General features: G+C 37.9%; 1 protein-coding gene and 1 long non-coding RNA gene across 4 annotated transcripts; one reads left to right on the plus strand and one right to left on the minus strand.

Annotated features, from left to right (window-relative positions):
• Nucleotides 1-1,241: 1,241 nt before the first annotated feature.
• LOC126410082 (uncharacterized) lies at nt 1,242-3,522 on the minus strand. 3 transcript variants are annotated; one of them, XR_007573465.1, is made up of 4 exons: nt 3,090-3,484; nt 2,296-2,331; nt 2,093-2,197; nt 1,242-1,545 (listed from the first exon to the last, which is right to left on the minus strand). It is a non-coding gene; the product is annotated as an uncharacterized LOC126410082 (long non-coding RNA). The 3 variants fall into 3 exon arrangements; XR_007573464.1 differs by lacking the exon at nt 1,242-1,545 and having other exon boundaries at nt 1,892-2,197; nt 3,090-3,481; XR_007573466.1 differs by lacking the exon at nt 1,242-1,545 and having other exon boundaries at nt 1,892-2,331; nt 2,901-3,522.
• Nucleotides 3,523-4,257: 735 nt separating this feature from the next.
• On the plus strand, nt 4,258-21,905 carry LOC116254136 (dynamin-2A-like). Its single transcript, XM_031629273.2, has 22 exons — nt 4,258-4,915; nt 5,915-5,965; nt 6,090-6,210; nt 6,597-6,704; nt 7,723-7,784; nt 7,984-8,101; nt 8,258-8,600; nt 9,780-9,927; nt 10,404-10,505; nt 10,594-10,713; nt 12,230-12,313; nt 13,131-13,258; nt 16,457-16,541; nt 16,707-16,851; nt 17,527-17,603; nt 17,714-17,770; nt 18,957-19,110; nt 19,192-19,349; nt 20,197-20,313; nt 20,386-20,453; nt 20,976-21,151; nt 21,275-21,905. Exons 1-22 carry the CDS (start codon nt 4,778-4,780, stop codon nt 21,529-21,531), a joined length of 2,817 nt encoding a protein of 938 aa, XP_031485133.1. The 5' UTR covers nt 4,258-4,777; the 3' UTR covers nt 21,532-21,905.
• Nucleotides 21,906-22,549: the final 644 nt, after the last annotated feature.

A 22,549-nucleotide genomic window follows, 5' to 3' on the forward strand; every position in this document is an offset into this window, starting at 1 on the left:
TGACTGTCTCCGGCGATGCTCGATGCTGCAAATTTTCAGGTAAAAAAAAAAAAACAGATTGGTGACCCTGTTTGAGAATTTAGTTTTACATAGGGGCAGAGTAAAAAAGTTTTCAGCCGAATTAAAGTTTTTAAATTTTGATAACTTAAACATCTTTTTTAATTTTCTAAAAATTTAGATGTAATTTTTTTTTGAGGTGAGGCCTTACCTACCTTCCCATGTTCAATTAAAAATTTATTAAATTTATATTTAATGTTTCATTAAAAAAAATTGACTCTGCCCCTACTAGTGGTGGATAATATATCCAATAACAAAGGCAAAATAAATTTTCATGGTCATTTCCTTGTTGAAAATTGTACTACGATATCTGGGAAAAGTTATATCACATTCACTCTCCATGTTATGGTACATGTGTTGTGTTTGTCTGTAAAACCACCAATAATTTCACTTTTCCCACTTTCGTTGGTTTTGCCTCCGGGTCCTATCTTCCGGCAGCCTTTTCATTGGCAGGTCCCATTTCAATCATTTTCAGTTATACCCCACCATTTTCCAATAATGTTGGGATATTTTTCTGTAAAATGGTTTCAAGGAGATCCAATGTGTCTAATCTCAGAGCCATCTCACTGAGTTTATTCTCTTGTAATCCAATCTCGTTCTTTTGGGCTTTGGGCCCACAGTCGTGTTCCATTCTCCAATCTAGATTCACCATCCAACCTTTGTTTTGGATCTAAATCTCACTTTTTAAATCTGAACTACTGACTTTTGGAAATCCATGATCCATCTGTTGTTCTAGCCCAAATCAAATCACCTGTTCAAATAATTTTGTATCTATAATTCAAATCACTTTCAGATCCTGTCGAGCCTAAGTAATATCCTACTCAAGTCCAAGGTCCATTCCTCAACGGGGACTCGCAGGTCCATGGCACGTGGGTTCTTTTCATATCTTCAATTAAGATTCAAGTCAAGTCCAAAGGGTTCGAAATTTAGCTAAATGAATTTCGAATGATTTTTCAAGTGAAATTTCAAAAGTTGTTAACGATTTTCAAAATCAAATTCAATATTCGAATGTTTTGGGAACGTTTTTTCCCCGACAGGTTTCTACGAAAAAAAGAAAAAAAGAAAGGTGGAGTAGCTATTAAAAAGTGAATATCAAATATGGAAGTCGAGTTTCTCGTAATTATTTCTTCAACAAAATAGTGATTCTTACGCACTGCTCATTTGAATCATATCGAAAAATCATTTCCCTTTAAATGGCAATCCTTGTTTCAACAATTTTGGAGGTCGATTGATAATTACCGGACAAAAGGATAAGACATCATGTCCACCGCACCATTGTCATGTCCCAATATGTCCTATGTCCATTGATTGATAGTTTTAACAATGGAACACTGCATCGTTTCTATCCGACATTTGTTTTGCCTTTCACTGTTTTGTCTATTCCGCCTATTTGGTCCACTGTTTGTTAAACGTTCTGTCCATTTTGCCTGTTCTGCACCGCATTTGCATGTTGTCCAGTTCATTTGGTTCGTTTTGTCCGCTGTTACCCTGTTTGATGACAAAAAACAAAAACACTGTTCTTAGATATAGAATACACAATTACTTTCTGTGATTTTCTTCGTAAAGTCAATACTTTAATTTCATGAAAGCTGGAGCTAACTTAAGTTAGCTAGCTTATGTTGTAACTTTATCAGTAAATCATATTGATACCCATATAGGTGAAAATTAGAAATTGATAAAAATGGAAAACTGCAAAATCAAATTTAGTGGAAGATAAGTTAATGTTGAAAAAAAAAATTCCAAGTAACATTTTTTCATCCCCAGGATAGCGGATGGTTCCTTCAAACTCTTACTGCACATGCACTGACAGGACAGTCATAATGAGCGATGGAAATAAAAGCAATGGTGTAACTTTATTAACAAAACAATACATCTGCATTCTGCTACCGTTTGATTCAAGGGTGCATTGGTTTTCTAAGAATAGGTGATGAACATTACATACATGAAATTTTCAGATTACACTACAAGCACTTCAGCTAAAGCAAGCCTAATCAAAGGGAGCTCTAGTTTTATCAGAGAACTAGTTCCTTCCTACATTTGAGTTTTTTCGGCTCATCATTCGAGGGTCAATAAGGGAGAGGAACAAAGAAGACGTTTAAAGAGGAGCTTGAGGCCTCGGTTGAGATGAAGCACCTGCGACCTGTGGTACACATGAAAAAAAGGAATAAGCTGAAACAACAACAATTATCAGTCGATAGATTAGGACATATTAAAACAGAAAAAAATTAAAGTACATACAGCAACAAACAAACTTATCTCAAGATTCCACACGACCTGCAAAAGAATTTTCAATTAGCAAGCAAAATACTGAACCGAGTATACTTCAAAATCAAAGTGCAAATAGAAGCATAAACACAATAAGAGCACAACTATATTTTCTTTGAAGTACTGTTTGACATGAAGCACCATTAGATTAAGGTACTAAGGTTTTTTTGTGCATTCCAACAAGCACTTGATGGACATAACTATATGCAACTGTCACGCCCAAGAGTCCACCACTCTCATGCTGCATTTTCTCAAACTACATACATGTCATTACACTTCATTGCCATGCAACTGGAATACAATCAATACCTAAAATTACATCAGCACAATATAATTTAAGCACAATTACTAAGACTTCAAAAAAAAAAAGAAAAATCAACGTGATAAAGAAGATCTATGGAATGAGAATCGATGCAACAAAAGCACAATTCAACTAATTGATGCAAAAAACGACAATCGATTCAACAGAAAAGAAACAAATGCATCACAAAACCTCCATTGGAATGAAGGCGGTCGTGTGGAGTGGAGAGAGAAAGAGCGAGAGGGAGAGGGAGAGGGGAAAAACAAAGAGGCCTCACCTGGACTTCATTGATGCAGCAGAGGAAGGAGAAGAACCAAAGAAGCGCGAGAATAGACGAACAAGACTGAGAGATTCATTGGCTCACCGAGAATTGGAAAAAACGACAGAGGAGGGAAGAGAAAAAAAGCCATTTCTGAGAGAGAGAGAGAGAGAGAGAGAGAGAGAGAGAGGAATGAGGGAGGCTTACCTCCTGTCGTTGGAAGAGAGAGAAACGGCCAGCGAGAAAGAAATGGGTGGAGATGGTAGCTCCTCACACGCGGCGATAGAGGCTTCTCATGGGTGGCTCCTCACGGCCAGCAAGAGAGGGTTTCTGGTAGTGACGTCCAGGGGAGGAGAACACCCACACGGCACTGGCAATGGCGTTCGAAAGCCATGGTTCCACGGACTGCGCGGAAAGTGGAAGAAGCACCGATGTTCGGCGGCGGAAAGGGAAGTGACAGAAGAAATGCGAGGGAGGGGGACAACGCAAAAGGGAGATCGAGAGTGGAGGCTCGAGAGCAGAGGAAGATTGCGCGAGTCGAGAGCTGTTCCATGTGCAAAAGCACAATTGAATTTATACCTCGATTCAATTGTCCGGTCCGTTCCGATTGTCTTTTGTCCGTCGATTGTGCCGGATTTAACTGAACAGAACGTCCCTGTCCGTTCCAGATGCTGGAAAGGACAATCAAACGAGCTCATAAATAAGATAGGGAGTACAAAAGAAAGTTCTTTTTGAAAATAGTTCAAGATGACTAATTATATATTAATGAAATCAAATAATTCAAGTTAAAGGTAAGTTGAAACTAGTAAGACACTTCGTTGTAATATTTCCTTTTTGAACAATTATATTTATGTGATTTTCAAAAGTAGATCATATTTTGGCACTGTGGTGCATATCTAAAAGTGCACCATGATTCTTTTAAACAAAATTATTTATAACCGAGAAATTTTCAGGCTCTTTCTTGAAAAAGAGCCACTGCACAGTAAAAAGTCTTAAGGCAGTGACTATTTTGATATATGGTCAACATATATGCATCAATTTGGAAAAAGTTTTCTAGAGGAGAAAAAGCTTTGGAGAGTGAACAATAAGTAAACAACGGAATGAAATGAAATCCCCCCAAGATGAAAACCGCGGGGAGCCGAAACTGAAGAAGTAAGAAAATAACACACTGTTGCACAGAAACAAAAAGCCCTTCCGCCCGTCGACTTTCATCTCCTGCAGAATCAAAAATTGCTACGCAAAATGCATTCGTGGACCTCTCTAAATGCTTGCTTGATTTTTGGGTGGACAAATAATCAAGTACATTTTCCAGTCGAGAAATCTGACAAGAAGTGGGAAATTTTAAAAAGCCCGAGATGAAGCCCTCGCAATAAGCATTCGGTGTAGAGAGAGAAAGAGTGATCGCTCGGTCGTCATTCCACCCGCATTCTGCCGACCCCTTCTCGCTTTCTCTCTCTCTTGAATTCAAAACGCAGGAGGAAGCACTCGACGCGAAGCAAAAGCGAACAGAACGGCAGAGAGGAGAGAGAGAGAGAGAGAGAGAGTGGAGGGTTTCGTTTCTCTTCCTTCCCCCTCCCTTTTGTTGGCCATATTCCCTTCTTCCCCCCCTTCTCCCTCCGAATTCCTCGCGGATCCCTCTCCTCACTCTTGCCCTAATTCACCCACTCCTCTCTCGCCTTCTCCTCTTCCCTCTTCTGATCGCCGGTTCGTTGGACCTCCCGACGGTTTCCGGTGTTATGCCCGGCAGCGTCATCCCCGGAACTGAAGCCATTCGGATCCGGATCTCGTCTCTCGTGTAGCCGTCCAATCGAGGGGGGCTCGTGGTCGACGGCCGCTGCGGGGGTTGAATTGTTTCTTTCAGGGCGCGATCTGGTTATTCGTCCTCGGATCTTGCCATGGAGGCCATGGAGGAGTTGGTCCAACTCTCCGACTCGATGCTGCAGGCGACCGCCGTGCTGGATGATGAGGATGTGGATGAGCCGTCGAGGAGGAAGGCGTCCACCTTCATGAACGTAGTCGCTCTCGGCAATGTTGTGAGTGTCGCCGTCGCGGCCGATTCGTTTGATTATTTTTTGCGGCTTTTTGAAGATCTGAATCGCGCGCGTCCCTTTTTTGATGCTTTATTCTTCGGAGTTGTTGTATGGCGTCGATCTGATCGGGGGCCCGGCGCTTGGGAAGCCTTTCTCGATAAATTGGCGCACTTGACTGGAATATGCCTTTTTCCCTTTCTTCTTCTTCGCTGATTTATTGATTGTTTGCTTGCATTTTGTTGTGCGAATTAAGAGAAATGTTTCAACCAATACGCGATTTGGTGATGCTTTGAAGAGATATGATAGGTGTGTGAAGTTTACACTACCCTTGAAGCGCGAATTGATTTTGGCGCCATTATCGTCCCGTGGTCCATCCGGGATTCGTGGAGCTTAGCCAGGTGAAGTCATCGGGGAGCAAAGCATCCAATGTGACTCCCGATGCAAGGGCCATATGCAGCGCTATGTTGTAGCATTACCATTTGGTGTTCAGTTGCATCTTTTGCTTGCCCTGTCTTGCCTTGGCTATGCAGACAGACGATTACATATACATATTTTGCTTAAAACTCATGCTTCTAGGGGCATTGGAGCATTCGATGCAGTGATATATACCCAAGCGATTTGATCTGAAACAGACGAAAAGGTTGGTTTAGGGGATGGGGTGGGAGGGCCGTTTGACAAGCCGATGTAGGGAATGGGTGCGATTCCACATGCGCGTGGATAAACAATACAAAGAACTCTGTATCTCTTACGATGCATTGGCATGTTTGGGATTTGATGTCGAGTGTGTAGACTTGGTACCAAGTTTTAAGCTATCAAAATTTGGGGAAGCAACGGTGCGTGGATAAATATTAGAAAGCGCTCTACATCCTTTATGGTGCATTCACGTGCTTGGGATTTGATGTCGAGTGTGTAGACTCGATACCAAATTTATCCTATTCAAAATTTGGGAAGGCAATTCCAATATTTTGATATTCATGTGCATTTCTTTCTTCTCTTGGACAGGGAGCTGGAAAATCCGCCACGTTGAACAGTCTGATTGGACATCCTGTTCTTGTAAGTAATCTGACTCTCTTTCACAACCTAAGCCATTTAATATGGGATAATACAGCTATATGGATTCTCCTTGTTCTCTGTCAGCCCTTTCCTAAGTCACTCACAATTGCATCCGAACCTGCAGCCTACTGGGGAAAATGGTGCAACTCGTGCTCCTATTTGTATTGACCTCCAACGGGATAGTTCGTTGAGCAGCAAGGTTCTTGTTTTGCAAATTGACAGTAGATCACAGCAAGTTTCTGCAAGTGAGTCCCCTTTTTATTGATCGGCTTTCTAGTGTAATGGTTTCAACGGCATCCTTTTTGCACCGGTTTTTCTCAAAAACAAATTTAGTTCGGATATCTTTTTTGCCTATGATATTAAGGATTTTCATGCTTTTATTTAAAATCATAATGTGATGCTAAAGCATAATTTGATTTCATGATTGTGTTTGACGTATCAACTGATCTATCTGACACATGAATTGTGTTTCCTTCTATTTTTGTGCAACTGAAAATAAATAGTTTCCGATCCTTCCTTCAAGGGGATCATATGCTCTTCTTTTGTGAATATTGCCACGTTGTTATGTTCTATTTGTGCATGGTCTATATTTGCCTGGCGGACAGTGCACACTAAATTAGGAATTTGGCAGGTGCTCTTCGCCATTCTCTTCAGGATAGGCTAAGCAAGGGGGCTGCAGCTCAGAGTTCTGGAAAAGGTCGCCCAGAGGAGATCTATATGAAATTACGCACAAGTGCAGGTTAGTCATTTTGTCGGCTTGTCCTTGTTCATGGTATCCGTCTCTTAAAGGAGGTTTATGTATTGTCTGATCATATTTTTAACATTTGATATCTTGTCATTCTCATGCATTTATGTGGCTTTGTGTCCTTCCAATTGTTTGTACTTCACTCAAGTGCTTTTGACTTGCTGGGATATCATGCAATATGTTGAATTGGGATTGCAATTCTGAAATAGACCTTATGTTGTGGACTCTTTCTTCGCTTTTCTGCTCCAACACTACATGTGTGATGCTGAACATGGTTCAGAGCACCCTTGTGGATACTTGCTCTTCTTGATATCTTTATCACATAAGCTGGTCTTATTCTTAGTAGTAAATGGATGATGCAACATGTAGCACTACAATGTGAAATACTCAATCCTTTTAAGGAAAAGTAAAGATAATTGAAAAGAAAGGATTTATACATATCTCAGAAAGAGGACAAGATGGACTGTTATCATTATCTACTCTTGAGGTTTATCTTGCTTTAATAACAATAAAAAACTGAGCTTCGCTATCCCTTTAAGGTGCAAAGATCACATCCCTTTAACGTACTGCTTGTCTGCCAGTTCTATAACTGTATGACCTGGGCAGATTTTCATTATGCCCCTTATCCAAATTTTGTTTTCAATATTTACTGCACTATATAAAAGTTTATGATCTGTTTGTGTGGAATAATATGAACAGCATGATAGTGTGTCGGTACAACTAAAGGAACAATTATTAAAGCTTCTAGGCTTTTCAAGTATTGTTGCATATGGCTTTATGGGAATTTGTAAGTAACATTCTGACATGCTGGTTTTTTAGTAGGTTGCCTTTTTTCCATCTTAATTGGAGTATCTATGTCACAACCTGTCTCTCATCGGATGCTCTGTTCATAGAAACAAGTTCTTGTAGCCAATTGAACTGCTTTATCAGCTGAAATTGGATGTTATACATAATTTGTGATCAATCTGCAGTAATTGTCTTCCTTGATTTGTGATTTATCCATCTCTTACAGCTCCTCCACTTAAGTTGATTGATCTGCCTGGATTGGATCAGCGGGTTATGGACGATTCCCTGGTTAGTTGCTTTTGTTTTGTTTCTTTTACTCTTTATTTTTGTTTTAGCTATGTATTTTTCTGAAGGCATGATTCATATTCATATGTGGTTGGATATAATTCTTGATCATACAAAATTTTGTATTCATCCCCCATGTGACTTTGTGACCTGTTCTTTAGGTTGTTGATGGTCATTTGATATGCAATGTTCTTTTTGCCAGATCAGTGAATATGTGGGACATAATGATGCGATCATGTTGGTTATTGTGCCTGCTTCTCAAGCACCAGATATTTCTTCTTGTAGGGCACTTAAGGTGGCTAAGGAGTATGACTCTGATGGTGGGTGTTATTTTATGTTAGCCATCTGTGTGCGATCTGTTTAATTGGTTTGGGTAATCTGAGCCAGACAGATTTTCACATGCAATTTTGTACTTTCTCTATATTTTGTTCATTATTGGATCCTTGCTTTTGAATTTTTCTTTGTTTTTGATGTAGGTACCAGAACCATTGGTGTTATTAGTAAAATTGATCAAGCAGCTTCAGACCAAAAATCTCTTGCAGCTGTTCAGGCTCTTCTTCTGGGCCAGGGGCCACGCAGCACAAGTGAAATTGATTGGGTTGCTTTGATCGGTCAGTCTGTTTCTATTGCATCAGCGCAGTCGGGATCTGTGGGCTCTGAAAGCTCGCTGGAAACTGCATGGAGAGCTGAAAGTGAAAGTTTGAGATCCATACTTACTGGTGCTCCACAGGCTAAGCTTGGTAGGATAGCTCTTGTTGATACTCTTGCTCGTCAGATCCGTAATCGGATGAAAGTGAAGCTTCCAAACATTCTAACAAGGTTATTTTTCTTCAGTTTTCTCAGCTCTGTGTACTAGCAGTACTAGCATTTCACATGCTTATTTACTATTTGTGTGTTATCTTTTGTACTTTTTTGTACACACTTTGCCAATGAAAAGACAATAGAAAGAAATGCTGGGAATAGTTAGTGTAGAAGGATGCTTTAAAACTGAAAAAACCAACACCACCAATTGCCGTTATCTATACAAGATCTGTTACTTCTTTGATCCTATGTAGTGAAAGGTACTAGGCAGGATTAGGTGGTGGACCCCAAGAAAAAGCCTAGGCTGTGCCTAAGTGGGGGTTCAGACAGGGTTTAATTGGTCCTATTTAACAGAAAATGTGGGGAAAAAAAGAAGAAAGAAAAAACACAGGAAAAGGAACAAAAATGGGGATTTTGAAATTCCTTCACCTCCAACAATATACTGGAAGACAGAAGAAAGAAAAAGACTTGGATTTTGAGTGGTGAAATATAAAAAAGGTAACATGCTTTGTTGGAGGAGCCTGGGTCCATTGGCTCCACCTAGTTATGCTTTTGACTTCATAGTGTTGAACCCCATCTCAAAGGGGCAAAACCTTAGTTCTCTGTATAATGGATGTGTTAGTGAAAAGAGGTTCTTACTTGGTCAGCTGTCAAGTATGTTGCAATTAGTAGCAACTAGCAAGTATACATGAAAGCACATAAATATTTAGCCTCCCAGCAGCTTTAAAGCACCTAGGTTTCTGACTCTTCTGTGGATTCCAAAGAACAAGTTCCATTGGATCCTTAGGCCTTTTTGGAAGCAAAGTGTTGGAAATTGCACATATGTCAAGGTTCACCTTTCTTTTTTCCCAAAATGCTGAGCCACAGCAGTTTTCTTAGAACTTCGCTTATGCATTGATAAAACTATGAGGAGTCAATGGTTTCCATATATTTGTACACATGAGAAAGGAGTGGAGGCACTGTCCTTTCTGTCTCAAGTTTATATGGAAATTTTTGTGATAATGTGCTAGACTAATCCACTTAGCCCCTTTTTGTTCTTTTGAAGTGAATTAAAATACAAATATGCATACAGAGTTTTAGATGCATATATATGTTTATTGTGAGTGCATGAGTCCGTATATATATGTATTTAACTATTTATATATATACACCTGTTTGGTTATGTTGAAATTATGTTTGTTCTTCTGGGGTTACTAGGTTGCAAGGGAGGTCTCAAATGGTTGACGATGAATTGGTGAGGCTTGGTGAACAGATGGTAACTACTGCTGAAGGAACAAGGGCCATAGCGTTGCAGTTATGCCGAGAATTTGAGGACAAGTTTCTGCAGCATATTGCGACAGGCGAGGTATGGCTTTTTTAGTTGCAATTTTTTTCTCCTTTAATTTGAAATTTCTTTGAATTTTGAGGGTCACCTTTAAAAGTTTAAACTCTTTTTTGTATGTTTTCTCTACTTAGTGCTGGGTCTATTTGTTAATTTGGGGGTATAGTTGAATGCATGATATCTGAAGCATAGAGATTGTTATGCGGCACCTTACGGTTGAATGGGCATTGGTACCATGGATTTTGCTGTAGGTTGAAATTTATTTCATAGCCATAATTTGAATCTGGTGTGCATTTCATGTGCCAATTGCCTGGTTGGTGACAAGTGCCAGGTCCTTGTTTGTACCAATTCACTATTTTATCTGTTTACTATCTATTCTGGAAGAATATACCTCTAGAGTTCCATCTACACCTGTGAAATAGGTGATCTGTTTTCATGTCTGGTGACATTGCTTCTGAATTATATCTAATTGTTTGCCTTCCTTTGTTGCTTTTTTTCAGGGTGGAGGTTGGAAGGTTGTGGCAAGTTTTGAGGGGAATTTCCCAAATAGGATTAAGCAACTTCCTCTGGACAGGCATTTTGACATCAACAATGTTAAAAGGGTATTAGGAATCTTGCCTTATATATTACTGTAATTTGAGGCATTTTTGGTTGTTGTCTCTTTTTAGCTTATTCTTTAACATTTTGTAGGTTGTGTTGGAAGCGGATGGTTATCAACCCTACCTTATATCTCCTGAAAAGGGTCTGAGATCTCTGATAAAAGGGGTTCTTGAGCTGGCAAAAGAACCGTCACGACTCTGCGTTGATGAGGTGATCTAAGATGAAGTGGTTAACATAAATTATTTCTCGTTCTTATTTTATTACCTCTTAGAAAGGGAAAATGAAAGTGACTAATTTCACTAAGAATGTCATTATGTCAACAATCTGAAACATAATGTATATTGACTGTAGACAATACAGCCCCAAAAAAATTCCTGATAGCTGTAGTCATAGATTTATACCATGAAATATACCTATTTTCTCCTCTATATAGATCTTCATGTCAGTATCAATGAGATACCACTCAAATATTCTAGTGAAGAATATTCAGTAGGGATACCTGGAGAGGTTGGAGCTGCATCATCCTAGGTGAGTGTCTTGTCTTTCAACTCTCTGCACACCTCACATGCTAAACTTGAGAGTGAGAGAGCTTGGGAGTGTGGGGGTGGGGGGAGGGTGAGGGGGAGAGGGGAGAGAGAGAGAGAGAGAGAGGAATGACATCAAACAGGATGTTATGAACTATTATTATCCATCACTTCTTTCTTTGAACTTTATGGGTCGTGTTTTAATTTCTTCATTACAAGTAAAATTTAAAACCTAGTGACTTGGAGCTGAACTCAGACTGAGTTCATCAGCAGCCGAGCAGCTCAACTTGGTGAGTTAGCCTGGTCATGAAAATTTCAATGTTATACTGTCTTTTAATATTATATGTTATGCTTTTAGTTAATTATGTCACGTACATGTTTCCCGAACTTATGTACTATGTACCAATGTATATATGTGAAAGCATTGCTACAAATATTGCTGTTCTTTAAAAAAAATGTGAAAAAAGTTAAGTGAAGAAAAAAAGGTGAAAAATTGCCATAATTTTGATAGACATGGCAAAATAAAATTTTGCATTTTTTTAAAGAAAAATAGGGTTTTATATTTTATTCTTCTTTGAATGCTTCAATAGCTATTTTGAGTTTTCATCCATGTTTTTTTGTAAGAAAATTGGTAAAGAAACTCAAAATTTTTAATTATTATTTTGTGTTTTTAACTTTTTTGAATTCCGGGGTTTTTCTAAGAAAATATACTTCCCGATTACTGCTTGAACATGATAGTTGTGGCTATGTGTAAATTTATTGTATATATGCATGTGGATTGTAGAATGCAAATTCTGATAATGTCTACAGTATATAACCTGATAATGTGTATTTATCATGTTATATATAATACAGTAAAATTGTATCAAACATATATAACCTATCTGTTACACACTATACACACACCAAACACATAAAATAAGTTGGTTGATTCAGCTTAGGGCTTGCCACAGCCGTTCTGAAATTCTGCTGCCTTGTTAACTTCCTGGTGATTTATGTTTTTGACCAGCTAGACCGCGAAGTAGGTTGAGTGAACTTAGTTTGCAAGGACTGGTGTTGTATCAGGAATATATTTTTAGGAGACTGTGTTATGATTCTGCTAGTGTAGGGCCTGGTTAGAGGTTAAGTAGACCAGTGCATTTCTTCTATTTGATTGGCCCTACATCATCAATAAATGTTTTTTGTTTTCGTTATTGCAACAGGTTCATCGTGTGCTAATGGACATAGTCTCTGCGTCTGCATCTGCAACACCAGGTCTTGGTAGATATCCTCCATTTAAGCGTGAGGTAATCTTGACCAGAGTTATGTGTGCAAGTTTTTATCTTTTGAGAATAGTTAATGAAAAGCTTGCTGGAATAAATTTGCCATTTTCAGGAAATATGAAATTATCTATGTAAAAGCACTGAAGTGGTAGTCATTTTACAAATATTATTGACTCTTAGTTCTGAACATAGCTAATAATATCGTGATATTTTCAAAAATATCTTGATGCTAATGACAAAAATGTCAGAAATGAAAAAAAAACCCCGAAAGAAACCTGTCTTTTTGAAAAAAATATGAAAAATATATTTATTGTGTTTTTTTCCTTTTTTTTCTCTTTTTTTTTAGGTTAGTGACATCATAGATTCATCTTTAATCTTAAATGAAATTATTTATTATCATTATTATCATCATTAAGACATTATTTTTGTTTTATTTTTTCATTTTTCAAAAATTTGCCAAGGGGAAAAACGACTTGGCAGAAAAGTACCCAAGAAAAACCTTGCCGTTGAAAACCTGAAAACAATATTTGTGGCTATGATTTTGAATTTATTGTCTTTAGATAGATATGAGACTGATATGATTTATATATTGCCTTGTTATTTGAATCTACTTGATGGAGATAGAACTACCTTTGTGCCATTATGACATTGATAGCTGAAAATTAATTATTTCAACCATGTTTTATTTTTCAAAAATACAAATTGTCCTTACTGTTATACTTGGTTTGCGGCCATCTGTATTTGGTATTCATCAATGGCCATGTTGTATTCCCCGCAACTTATTTTTCTTCTTCAGATAAAGAGTGCTCTAAGTTCATTCTGCTGTTCTTTTTGGGTCAAGGTTGTTGCGATTGCATCTGCTGCTTTAGATGATTTCAGAAATGAGTCGAAGAAGATGGTTGTTGCACTTGTGGACATGGAACGTGCTTTCGTGCCACCTCAACACTTTATTCGCCTGGTCCAAAGGAGGTATCAAACATGGCACTTGATTATCCATGGGTTTGTTGTTGATAATGTCTCAGATATCACGATATTTTTGAAAACATCGCGTTATTAATGGAAAAAATGAGAAAAATCACTATATTTTGGAAAAAAAGTAAAACAAATTTATCATGTTTTTTTTGAGTTTTTTATTTTTCCTATTTTTTCATTTTTATCCCTTTTAACGTTAATATCATGATGGATTCAATTTTAAACTTAAACTAATTTTTTTTTTCATTATTTTTAACATCATTAAAACATTTTTTTTTATTACTTTCGTTTTATTTATGTCTTCTTATTAGTTTGTCATTCATTTTAGTTGTACCTAGTGTTTGGATTTTCTTTTCATTTTTTCAAGTTTTCCGCAATCCCCCACCCCCCCCCAAAAAAAAAAAAAACTTTGCCAAAAATACCTGAAAAAGAATCTCACCATTAAAAACCCAAGAACGATATTTGTGACAATGATTGTTGATTAGCTTTCTATGATGAGTGAATTTTATGAAGAATGCTGCTTGATGTTTGCTTTGCATTTCAGTTTACGCTGAGTCATATATCATGGTCAAAGTCATGGAAACGTGTGCCTTTTGACGAATAATTTTTTCAGTCTTCTATACCAGGGAACTCTACCTAGGTATTGAGACTTAGTCACAATTTTTGTTGTCAAAGGCTTGCTTCGGTTCTCAGGCTTGGGATTGCCTAGGCTGGTTGGTTCTAGGTGAAGTTGCTATTTGGAAATACCCACAACATCGCCGTGGATGCATAGGCTTGCTTAGACGCCCAATAGCCTGGATCTTTTAATTCACAACCTACTTTTTTATTTCTTATTTTTTTCATGGCGTTAGATCATTTTTTCTTTTTCGATTTTCATGCAGTTTTTTTCAGTTTCTTGTTGTTGCATGTTGTTTTGCATTAAAAGCAATGTTGTAAAAAGCGTATCGGTCTGGATTTAAGATACGCCGTGTCGTAAAATATCGTAACATATCATCGTAACCGTATCGTTTGATTTAATAAATCAGAAAAAATAGGAAATTTTTTTGAAAAATTCATAAAAAATCAGTAAAAAGAAAAAATAATATGTTCTTCATAAAAAACATGTTTTACAGAATGATAGACTTATTATTGCTATAAAGTTATGGTTCATCATTCGTAAACATCAAAATTCATAACAATATCAATCTAGAAAGCACAAGAAGTCAACAATTACATAACTTATATCATAATTTCATAACCATAGATTCATAAGTCAGGTCCACAAGTCTATGAGATACCACATCAAAAACCAAGTTTTAGATGTTATGTATTACATCACAAGATGATAACGAAATTGTGAAAATGTTCAATGTCAATACATATAAAATGAAGGCACTCTCGGCTCTCATTCATAATCTTCATCATATTCATTCTCATCCTCATCTCCATCTTCTTCTTCATCTTTATCGTCACGATTTAAAAAAAACCCTTTCCTTCCAACGGGAATCAGCCACCCACACACAAATCCATGGTTTAATCGATTATTTCACTTTGAAAATTCGGAGGCACGATTTCTAGGTTAGAAATGAAGAAGGGGTGGGTTTTTATAAAGAAAACTCAAAAGGAGGATTCGAGCCCCCCTTTTTTTGAAATCAACTCGTATCGTACGATACATGCATGACACACCCCTAGTTACAATACATGGGGCATATCGTATCGTATTTTGTAAATGATATGATACGTATCGTACAATACGTACAACACTAATTAAAAGTACATGTGTCTGTGCATCCACACTTATAATTACAGTTACAATTCATATACTATGCTTTGAATATTTTATGTTATTTTTAAGTTTTTAATTCACATATGTATGCATTATCTTTTGAATACTTTTTCTTGTTTTTTGCATACCTATTTTTTAAAAAAATGAAATTAGTAAGCTTATTTTTTTTATGGTTTTAGTTTTAAAAATTAAAATTAGAGATTTAGCAATTAGCATTTAGGAAATGGTAAAATTTTGCATGCTCTATGACATTGAAGAGCAATGTCATTTACTTGTTTTTTTTCCCTTGCTGTATAACTTGTAAACTTTAGCTGTTTAACTTCATTAAATTTGATTGTTGAAACTTTTATTTATGCTTATTATTGTGTTATGGAATGTTTAATGTATTTGTGTCATCTCCCCTTTTAATTTTTTTATTATTATAAGTTGATAGCTGTAGGTTTTCAATTGAGAAATGCTTTAGTTTCATTATTAATTTTAGTGATTGGTATTGCATTTTATTAGTTTCTCTTTTAGGGTTAGCTTGCTTAGTGCATCTAGTTGCCTAGGCTCCAGGCTCCTCTAACTGCCTAAGCTGCTTCCAATTCTTTTCACCACCATCGCCAAAATTGGGCTGAATCAACTAGTTTTCTTTAATTTTGTGCCAATCTGTTTTGATTTGGTGGTTCATTCAAGGTTGCCATATGACTTCTTTTAACTATTTTAAGATTTTTATTTTAATTAATTCTGTAGAATTTTTATTTTGGAAATTTTTTTACAGAATCAGCTGTCCTGTATATATATATTTCAACTAAATACATAGACAGTCACACTATTACACATACATGCATGCGTACATCGGCATTACGCTCTACTTATTGCTTAGGCTCCCCCGAACACTTTTAACAGCATAATTACATTCTTGGTGGAGTAAAGCCTTGTGAATGAAAACCTTGCCCCAAGGGGGGATAAATGATAACCTTGCCCCAAGGGGAGATAACACACTGGGTGGCAAGGCGGTCCAGTCACAAGGGATCTACGTTATTATACCCATGGTCGCTGTCATGTCCCAGGCACTCCTTTCCAGGATCATGCAGTCCCAAAACATGCTTTGTTAACCCCAGGGCCAGGGGTGAGGGGCACAGACTTTTTGTTTTTTGGGGGGTGGGGGGTGGTGGTGGTGGGAGGGGGTGTGCAAAGGCCTCTCTTCAGTGTGGAAATAAAACCATTCACTTTGGAAAAGAAAAAAGGGAATGATACGCTTGCCTCTGTGGTCTATGGGTTCTTTGGGTTGGGCACAGACAGGCTTTCATGGGTTTGGCACATTGACTATAACTATTTTCTAACCAAAAGCCCTTCCCACTACACTGACCTCACCTCTCTGTGATTGCCTTTTGACTAATTTTAACACATTCAGCAAGTTGACGTCATTTAGCTATGCTGATTAACAGGATGGATCGGCAGCGAAGAGAGGAAGAGCAGAAAAATCGTTCAACAAAAAGAGGGCATGAAGCTGAGCAAGCGATACTCAACAGAGTATGTCATATGCTTTTCATTTCTGAAGATGAATGGATTTCCTGAAGTTCAAGGCATAAGCTTTTGTCTAATATGTCTAGTGGAGACGTTGACCTATGAACTTCTGTATGGCTGTAATTGGTGCAAATGTCAAAAAGAAAACAAGCTAATAATCTTCTTTTTTAGGCGACAAGCCCTCAGACTGGATCTCAGCAAAGCAGTGGAAGTTTGAAATCAATGAAGGACAAGGATAAAACAAAAGACTCAGAAAAGGATTCCAAAGACTCCTCTGTCTTACAAACTGCTGGTCCAAGTGGGGAGATTACAGCAGGTATTTTGGGTTCCTTTACCTTTTAGAAGTTTCATTTTGATCCCTTCATATTATTCCCAGCCGTACATGAACTTGATAGTGGGAAAGGGAAATGATTAATGTGCTCTTCCTTAAAAAAATGATAACTTGTTTAGCTAGAACTGGTTTTGGTGAATATAGATTGGTAATTCACCCAGTTTCTGAAGGCAAGCTGATGATGGTGAATGCCTGTCTATGTCACATGGGACACTGGTGCTTTTTGGTTACTACTTGTTGTAGTTGATTATTATATTTTATGCTCCAATTCAAATGGATATGTTTCTTTTAAAAGTGTACATACACACCCCATTGCCCCATCCATACCCCTCCTACATCCACACTCATGCAACATGCTTTCCCTGTCTCCCTCTTTTTAATTTGTGAAACCTTTCATGATCATGATGTTGACAGTGGATATTTATAGTTTCTTCTCTGCCAAGTGAACTTTTTTTTCCATTATTATATTTTTTCCAACTTATATGAAGCATTCAGTGCAATGTTTGGACTTCCAGGGCCCATTTGCCTGCAAATGGCATTTCTTTTATAAAAGAGAAGACTATCAACACACAATTCTCAAATGTGGACTTTGTAATCTATGAAACATTTCTATGATTCTTTCAAGACCCAATGATTGGGGCAACTGTTTTGTCTTTATAGGCTTCTTGTTAAAGAAAAGTGCAAAAACTAATGGCTGGAGCAGACGGTGGTTTGTTCTAAATGAGAAAAGTTGCAAGGTAAGGTTTGCTTAATCAATAGTTATCTTTTGAGAACTTCTAGTGGTGGTCTCGATTAGTTGAGGCCAATCATGGATTTTTTCACTGATGTTGGTTTTCTTCTTCCTTAGCTTGGATATACTAAGAAGCAAGAGGAGAGGCATTTTCGTGGTGTCATCAATTTGGAGGTTTGCATAAATCGTTGACAGAACCCCTTCCTTTGGATTCTCAATCTTTAATGGTTTGTTATTCTGCTGCATATTCGCATGCCATGTAGCATTAACAAATTTCGTCTGCTAGATATGATTTATCCTCTATCGCCTTATGTAGTAACTTTATTTATAGTAAATATGTTATGTATTGTGTCTATGTGCTTGTTTCTGCATGCGCAAGCATGCACGAAGCATGTGCATACACAACGTAGGTTTCACCCTGGTACCTTTCTTCATGAGTTGTCGCACAAGCTGTAGATGTGCCTTATAGCAGACCAGCATTCATGCTCATGTTATCATTGGCTTATGGGTGTGTATTGCTTCTACATTTTCACTACTTTTTTTACTTTTCTGCTGCCATCCTTCAGTTTTCACAGATTCGTATATGAACCATATTTTCTCTGTCATGCTATCTTTGACATGTGCACGAAATGCTTTTTCTTTTGTAATAGAATTTTTATTGCTCATATCATGCTTTCAGGTTTTCATTGTAAGGGTGTTTGCTTCATACTTCCTACTGCTACAGTTGATTACTGTAAAGGCAGACAAAGTTTCTGTTGTTTGTTTTGTTTCTAATTCTAGTAGTCCTGTTACTTTTAGCATATTAGACAGGAGGTGCCCTTTACATATGGTTGTATTTCCTCAGATTCCCAGTATGGTTCCCAATTATACAATATGTGGTTTGATAATTATTCGTTCATGTAATTAGTGCGCAGGTTTTATTAACATAAAAGGCATAGTATGTGGATTATACAAATAGCAAATTTAGAAGCTAGAAAGGCTCTTTTCATCTACAGTGAAGCTATTGATAAAAAATTGCTGCATCTCTGGCTGCCTTTGCAGTCCAAGACTTTGGCAAATTCTTAATTTATGTCACTGGGATACTGTATTTGAAAACCTGTTCCTGATCTCCTTTCCTCAGTTCTTATGGGACTTTCATCTTCCATGTTTCCTAACTGAAAAGAAAGAAGTGAATATTTTAGGGGCTTAAAATGAGGGCTAGTTCTCTGGTTCTTTTTTTGGCTGTACGCCTGAAACATAGTTAGTAACATGTTACCTTCTTTTTGGGAAGGTATGAAGTTCAGAGGGTCTATGAAGAATCTTAATGTCTTCAGAATCAATAGAAGTTTTTCGTTATCATGCAATATTGTTTGTTGTGCAGGAATGTAACATAGAGGAGATTCCAGATGATTCTGCTGAGGAACCTCCATCAAAATCTTCCAAGGACAAGAAAAAGGACAATGGACCTGATTCGAAAGCTCCAAGTCTTGCATTCAAGATTACTAGCAAAGTTCCATATAAGACCGTTCTAAAAGGTTTTCTTGTTTATCTTCATTAACCATTTTCTCTTGTTCGATTTCGTGTTGCTGATTTGCAATTCATTGTTCCTGATGCAGCACACAGTGCGGTAGTATTGAAGGCTGAGAGCATCGCAGACAAAATTGAGTGGATAAATAAGATCAGCAATGTCATCAATCCTTCTAAAGGAACATCTGGAAAGGGAACTTCTGAGACTGGCCTACCCATTCGACAGAGTCTTTCTGATGGATCACTTGTAAGTTATGAAGCAGTCAAAGGTGTTTTTTCTTTGAGATTTGTAACTTCTCAATTTATTTACTGATTAACCTTTGATAGTCGAAACTGTTTGTCGATCGAGTTCCTTCGCACTTGCTTACTATGTGGAAGGTTTGCTAACTAACTTGTTTGGAGATATACAACTGCTTAGAACAAATGTTTATAAAGTTTGACTTCTGAACATATAGGACGTTGTGTGACTTGTGTCTATATGTTGGTTGTTTTATGAGTGAAGTCAGTTACATACTTTAAGCTTCATCATGGTCGCGGCGACCCTTGGATTGACGACAGCGGCAATCTCATGCTTAAAGTTGCTATCTGTTACCTTGCAACTCATGAGCATGGGAACTTTTAAAGTGTTTGTACTGGGTGCTTGATCTCGATGACCTTTTCTTTCTAAAGGACAAATTGCTGCATCTATGAGTCCATGATCCATAAAGCATGCTCTTTCCTATCGTGCAATTTGGGCTGTGCGATCTCCCCCCAAATATCTCACGTGCTCAAACCTATACATATATGTGTGGACAGACATAACATAAATGCTTCCGCCTTCTCTTACCCACTCATATTTATCCATAACATCAGACAACAGAAATCTTCAAGCTGTTGGCTGCCTTACAGTCCTGTGACCATGGCCTTGCCAATGGGATCTTAGACACAGTGATCGTATGATGATAGTTATTTGGCATTATGACAGATTTAAATGTCCATGAGAAGACATAGCTTTTTCTATCAATATATACTTTTATTTTCTTTTTAAACTATATAATGCAGAAAGCTTGTCTTTGTTTACTAAAACAAGTACAACATTTTTGGTGGATCTATAGGACACCATGGCTAGGAGGCCACCTGCAGATCCTGAAGAAGAGCTTAGGTGGATGGCTCAAGAAGTACGGGGTTATGTTGAGGCTGTTTTGAACAGTCTTGCTGCTAATGTTCCGAAGGTAAGCAAGTACTGATTTTTACAACAGATATTAGCAGGTCATGTTATTTTTTTTGAATCTTCTTTTCTGTAGGCAATTGTGCTCTGCCAAGTGGAGAAAGCAAAAGAAGAGATGCTGAATCAGCTTTATAGTTCTATCAGGTAAAGGTGATAATTATTGGTTTAATCTAGAAAACCTGGTCTCAAGCTGGGTTAGCTTTTATGATGTGCTGGTGGCTAAGTTGGGTCAACTTTAGGCTGTCTGAGACTTAGGGGTTCCTAAATCTTGCATCGACTCTTTGGTTGACCTATTGATTTGTTGCGTAGTCAAGACTTTCTTTGTTCTTCATGCATGCTGAATTTCTCACGAGCACATTCGGTGAGGAATCTTTGCTTAAAAAAGGATTGGAGTTTTGTCTCTATTAATACTTGGTTTGCTTGGATCAATCTGGCTTCTGGCTGGCTTCATTCTAAATGGGTGGCTGTTTTACTTGAGTGTTGCTCATGTCTCCTGACTGAAATTCTGGGCTGAAACTCAATTATATCTATTCTTCTGTGCATCTGTTAAAGCTAAAGCATTCCATGCTTAAGAGGGGTGTCCTTGTGTATATATTTATATGTATGTATGTATTTATACATTTCACGTCGACTTTCAGTAATAATTTGTATTGTTCTTCTACACAGTGCTCAAAGCACGGGGAGGATTGAAGAATTGCTTCAGGAGGACCAGAATGTAAAACGTAGAAGAGAGCGGTTCCAGAAGCAGTCATCCCTCTTGTCTAAGCTCACTCGCCAACTAAGTGTACATGATAATCGATCTGGTGCTGCCAATTGGTCCAATGGAGGTGGTGGAACAACCGGTAAGTTGTGCTATTCTTTTAGCAAACTTGGCAGCCTATCCGCTGTCAGCCTTCCGATGCTTTTATTTCCGTATTGTGTTAAGAGTACTTCTGTTTTTCTAAAATATTTCATATAAAATACAGAGAGTAGCCCTCGAGCCGGCGGTATAGGTGATGATTGGAGAACTGCATTTGATAGTGCTGCAAATGGTACCATGGATCACTCTGGTTCATTTGGAGACTCATCGCGCTCTTCATCTGCTAATGGCCATAGCCGAAGGTACAGCGACCCAGCCCAGAATGGTGACGTGAGCACCAACACAAATTCCAACAGCCGGCGCACACCAACTCGATTGCCACCCGCCCCACCTCCATCAGGCTCTTCGATGTACAAATACTAAACCAATCATGCTGTATGCAGATGGTATATCCCATTCTTCTTGTGGGTGCATAATGCCCACCTTTGCTTGAGCATGATGCTGGTATTAATGGGAAGTTGGGGAGGCATCTTTTGTAGTTTTAGGATAGGAATGCAACCCTTCTTCCGGACAGTGGGTTTCCAATTTCTCGTGAAATCTCATATAGGGGCCTTTTTTCTTCTCAATGCTTAGGTATTTCTCCAATTCTTTTCACCCATTTTTTCCCTTTTTCGTTTTCCTTTTTCTCCTTTGAGATCTGCCCCTTTTTGTGTTTTCTGGTTTTCACCTTCGGATGCTACATATGTATTTGGTGTATCTATATATAATACTGTATTACAGAGTAGTTGGCCGAGCTACTTGGCTTCCCATGTTCTGAATCGAATTCTCTCTTGGTAATTTTCTCGGACGTGAAGTCCAGTAGAAAGTAATTTATGGTGTGGTAGGAGACGTGCCGTTTTTTGTCCAAGTGAAAACTGATTGGAAGGTGCTACCGGCAGTCGACCTAAGGAGTCTGTGTAGTGTGTCCAGGGTCAAAAGGAGAAATTGACTTCTATTTTGAGTCTTACCTGGTGCCATTATATCTATGATTTCCCTTGAAAAGTCTGCAGAAAACGGTCAACGGTCGTTGATTGAGCAGTAGAAGTTGGTTTTTTGACCTGCTGCTGCCATGGAAAAACAAAAAACATTGTGCTTCGAGCGACTTCCTTTTTTCATATAAAGAGAAGAAAAAGGTGCCTTTAATTCCACCCGTCTGTTCAAGCTAAATCGATTGGACAAAATGGTCCCACTTTTGACGGGGAAAAAGTGCATGAGAAATATTAGTTTCTCTCTCTCCCTCTCCTCATTATTTTATATATATACTCCAACAAATTTTTTCTACAAGTTCAAGTCATTAAGAAGTGTATATTGTATGGAGTCCCAATATATGTAATATCAGACGTTGAAATCATTGTATGTATCTACATATAAATCGTCAGCTTAAATCTACAAGTTTAAAAGA

Source organism: Nymphaea colorata, chromosome 5 (assembly GCF_008831285.2).
Source record: "Nymphaea colorata isolate Beijing-Zhang1983 chromosome 5, ASM883128v2, whole genome shotgun sequence".
NCBI classification, from domain to species: domain Eukaryota; kingdom Viridiplantae; phylum Streptophyta; class Magnoliopsida; order Nymphaeales; family Nymphaeaceae; genus Nymphaea; species Nymphaea colorata.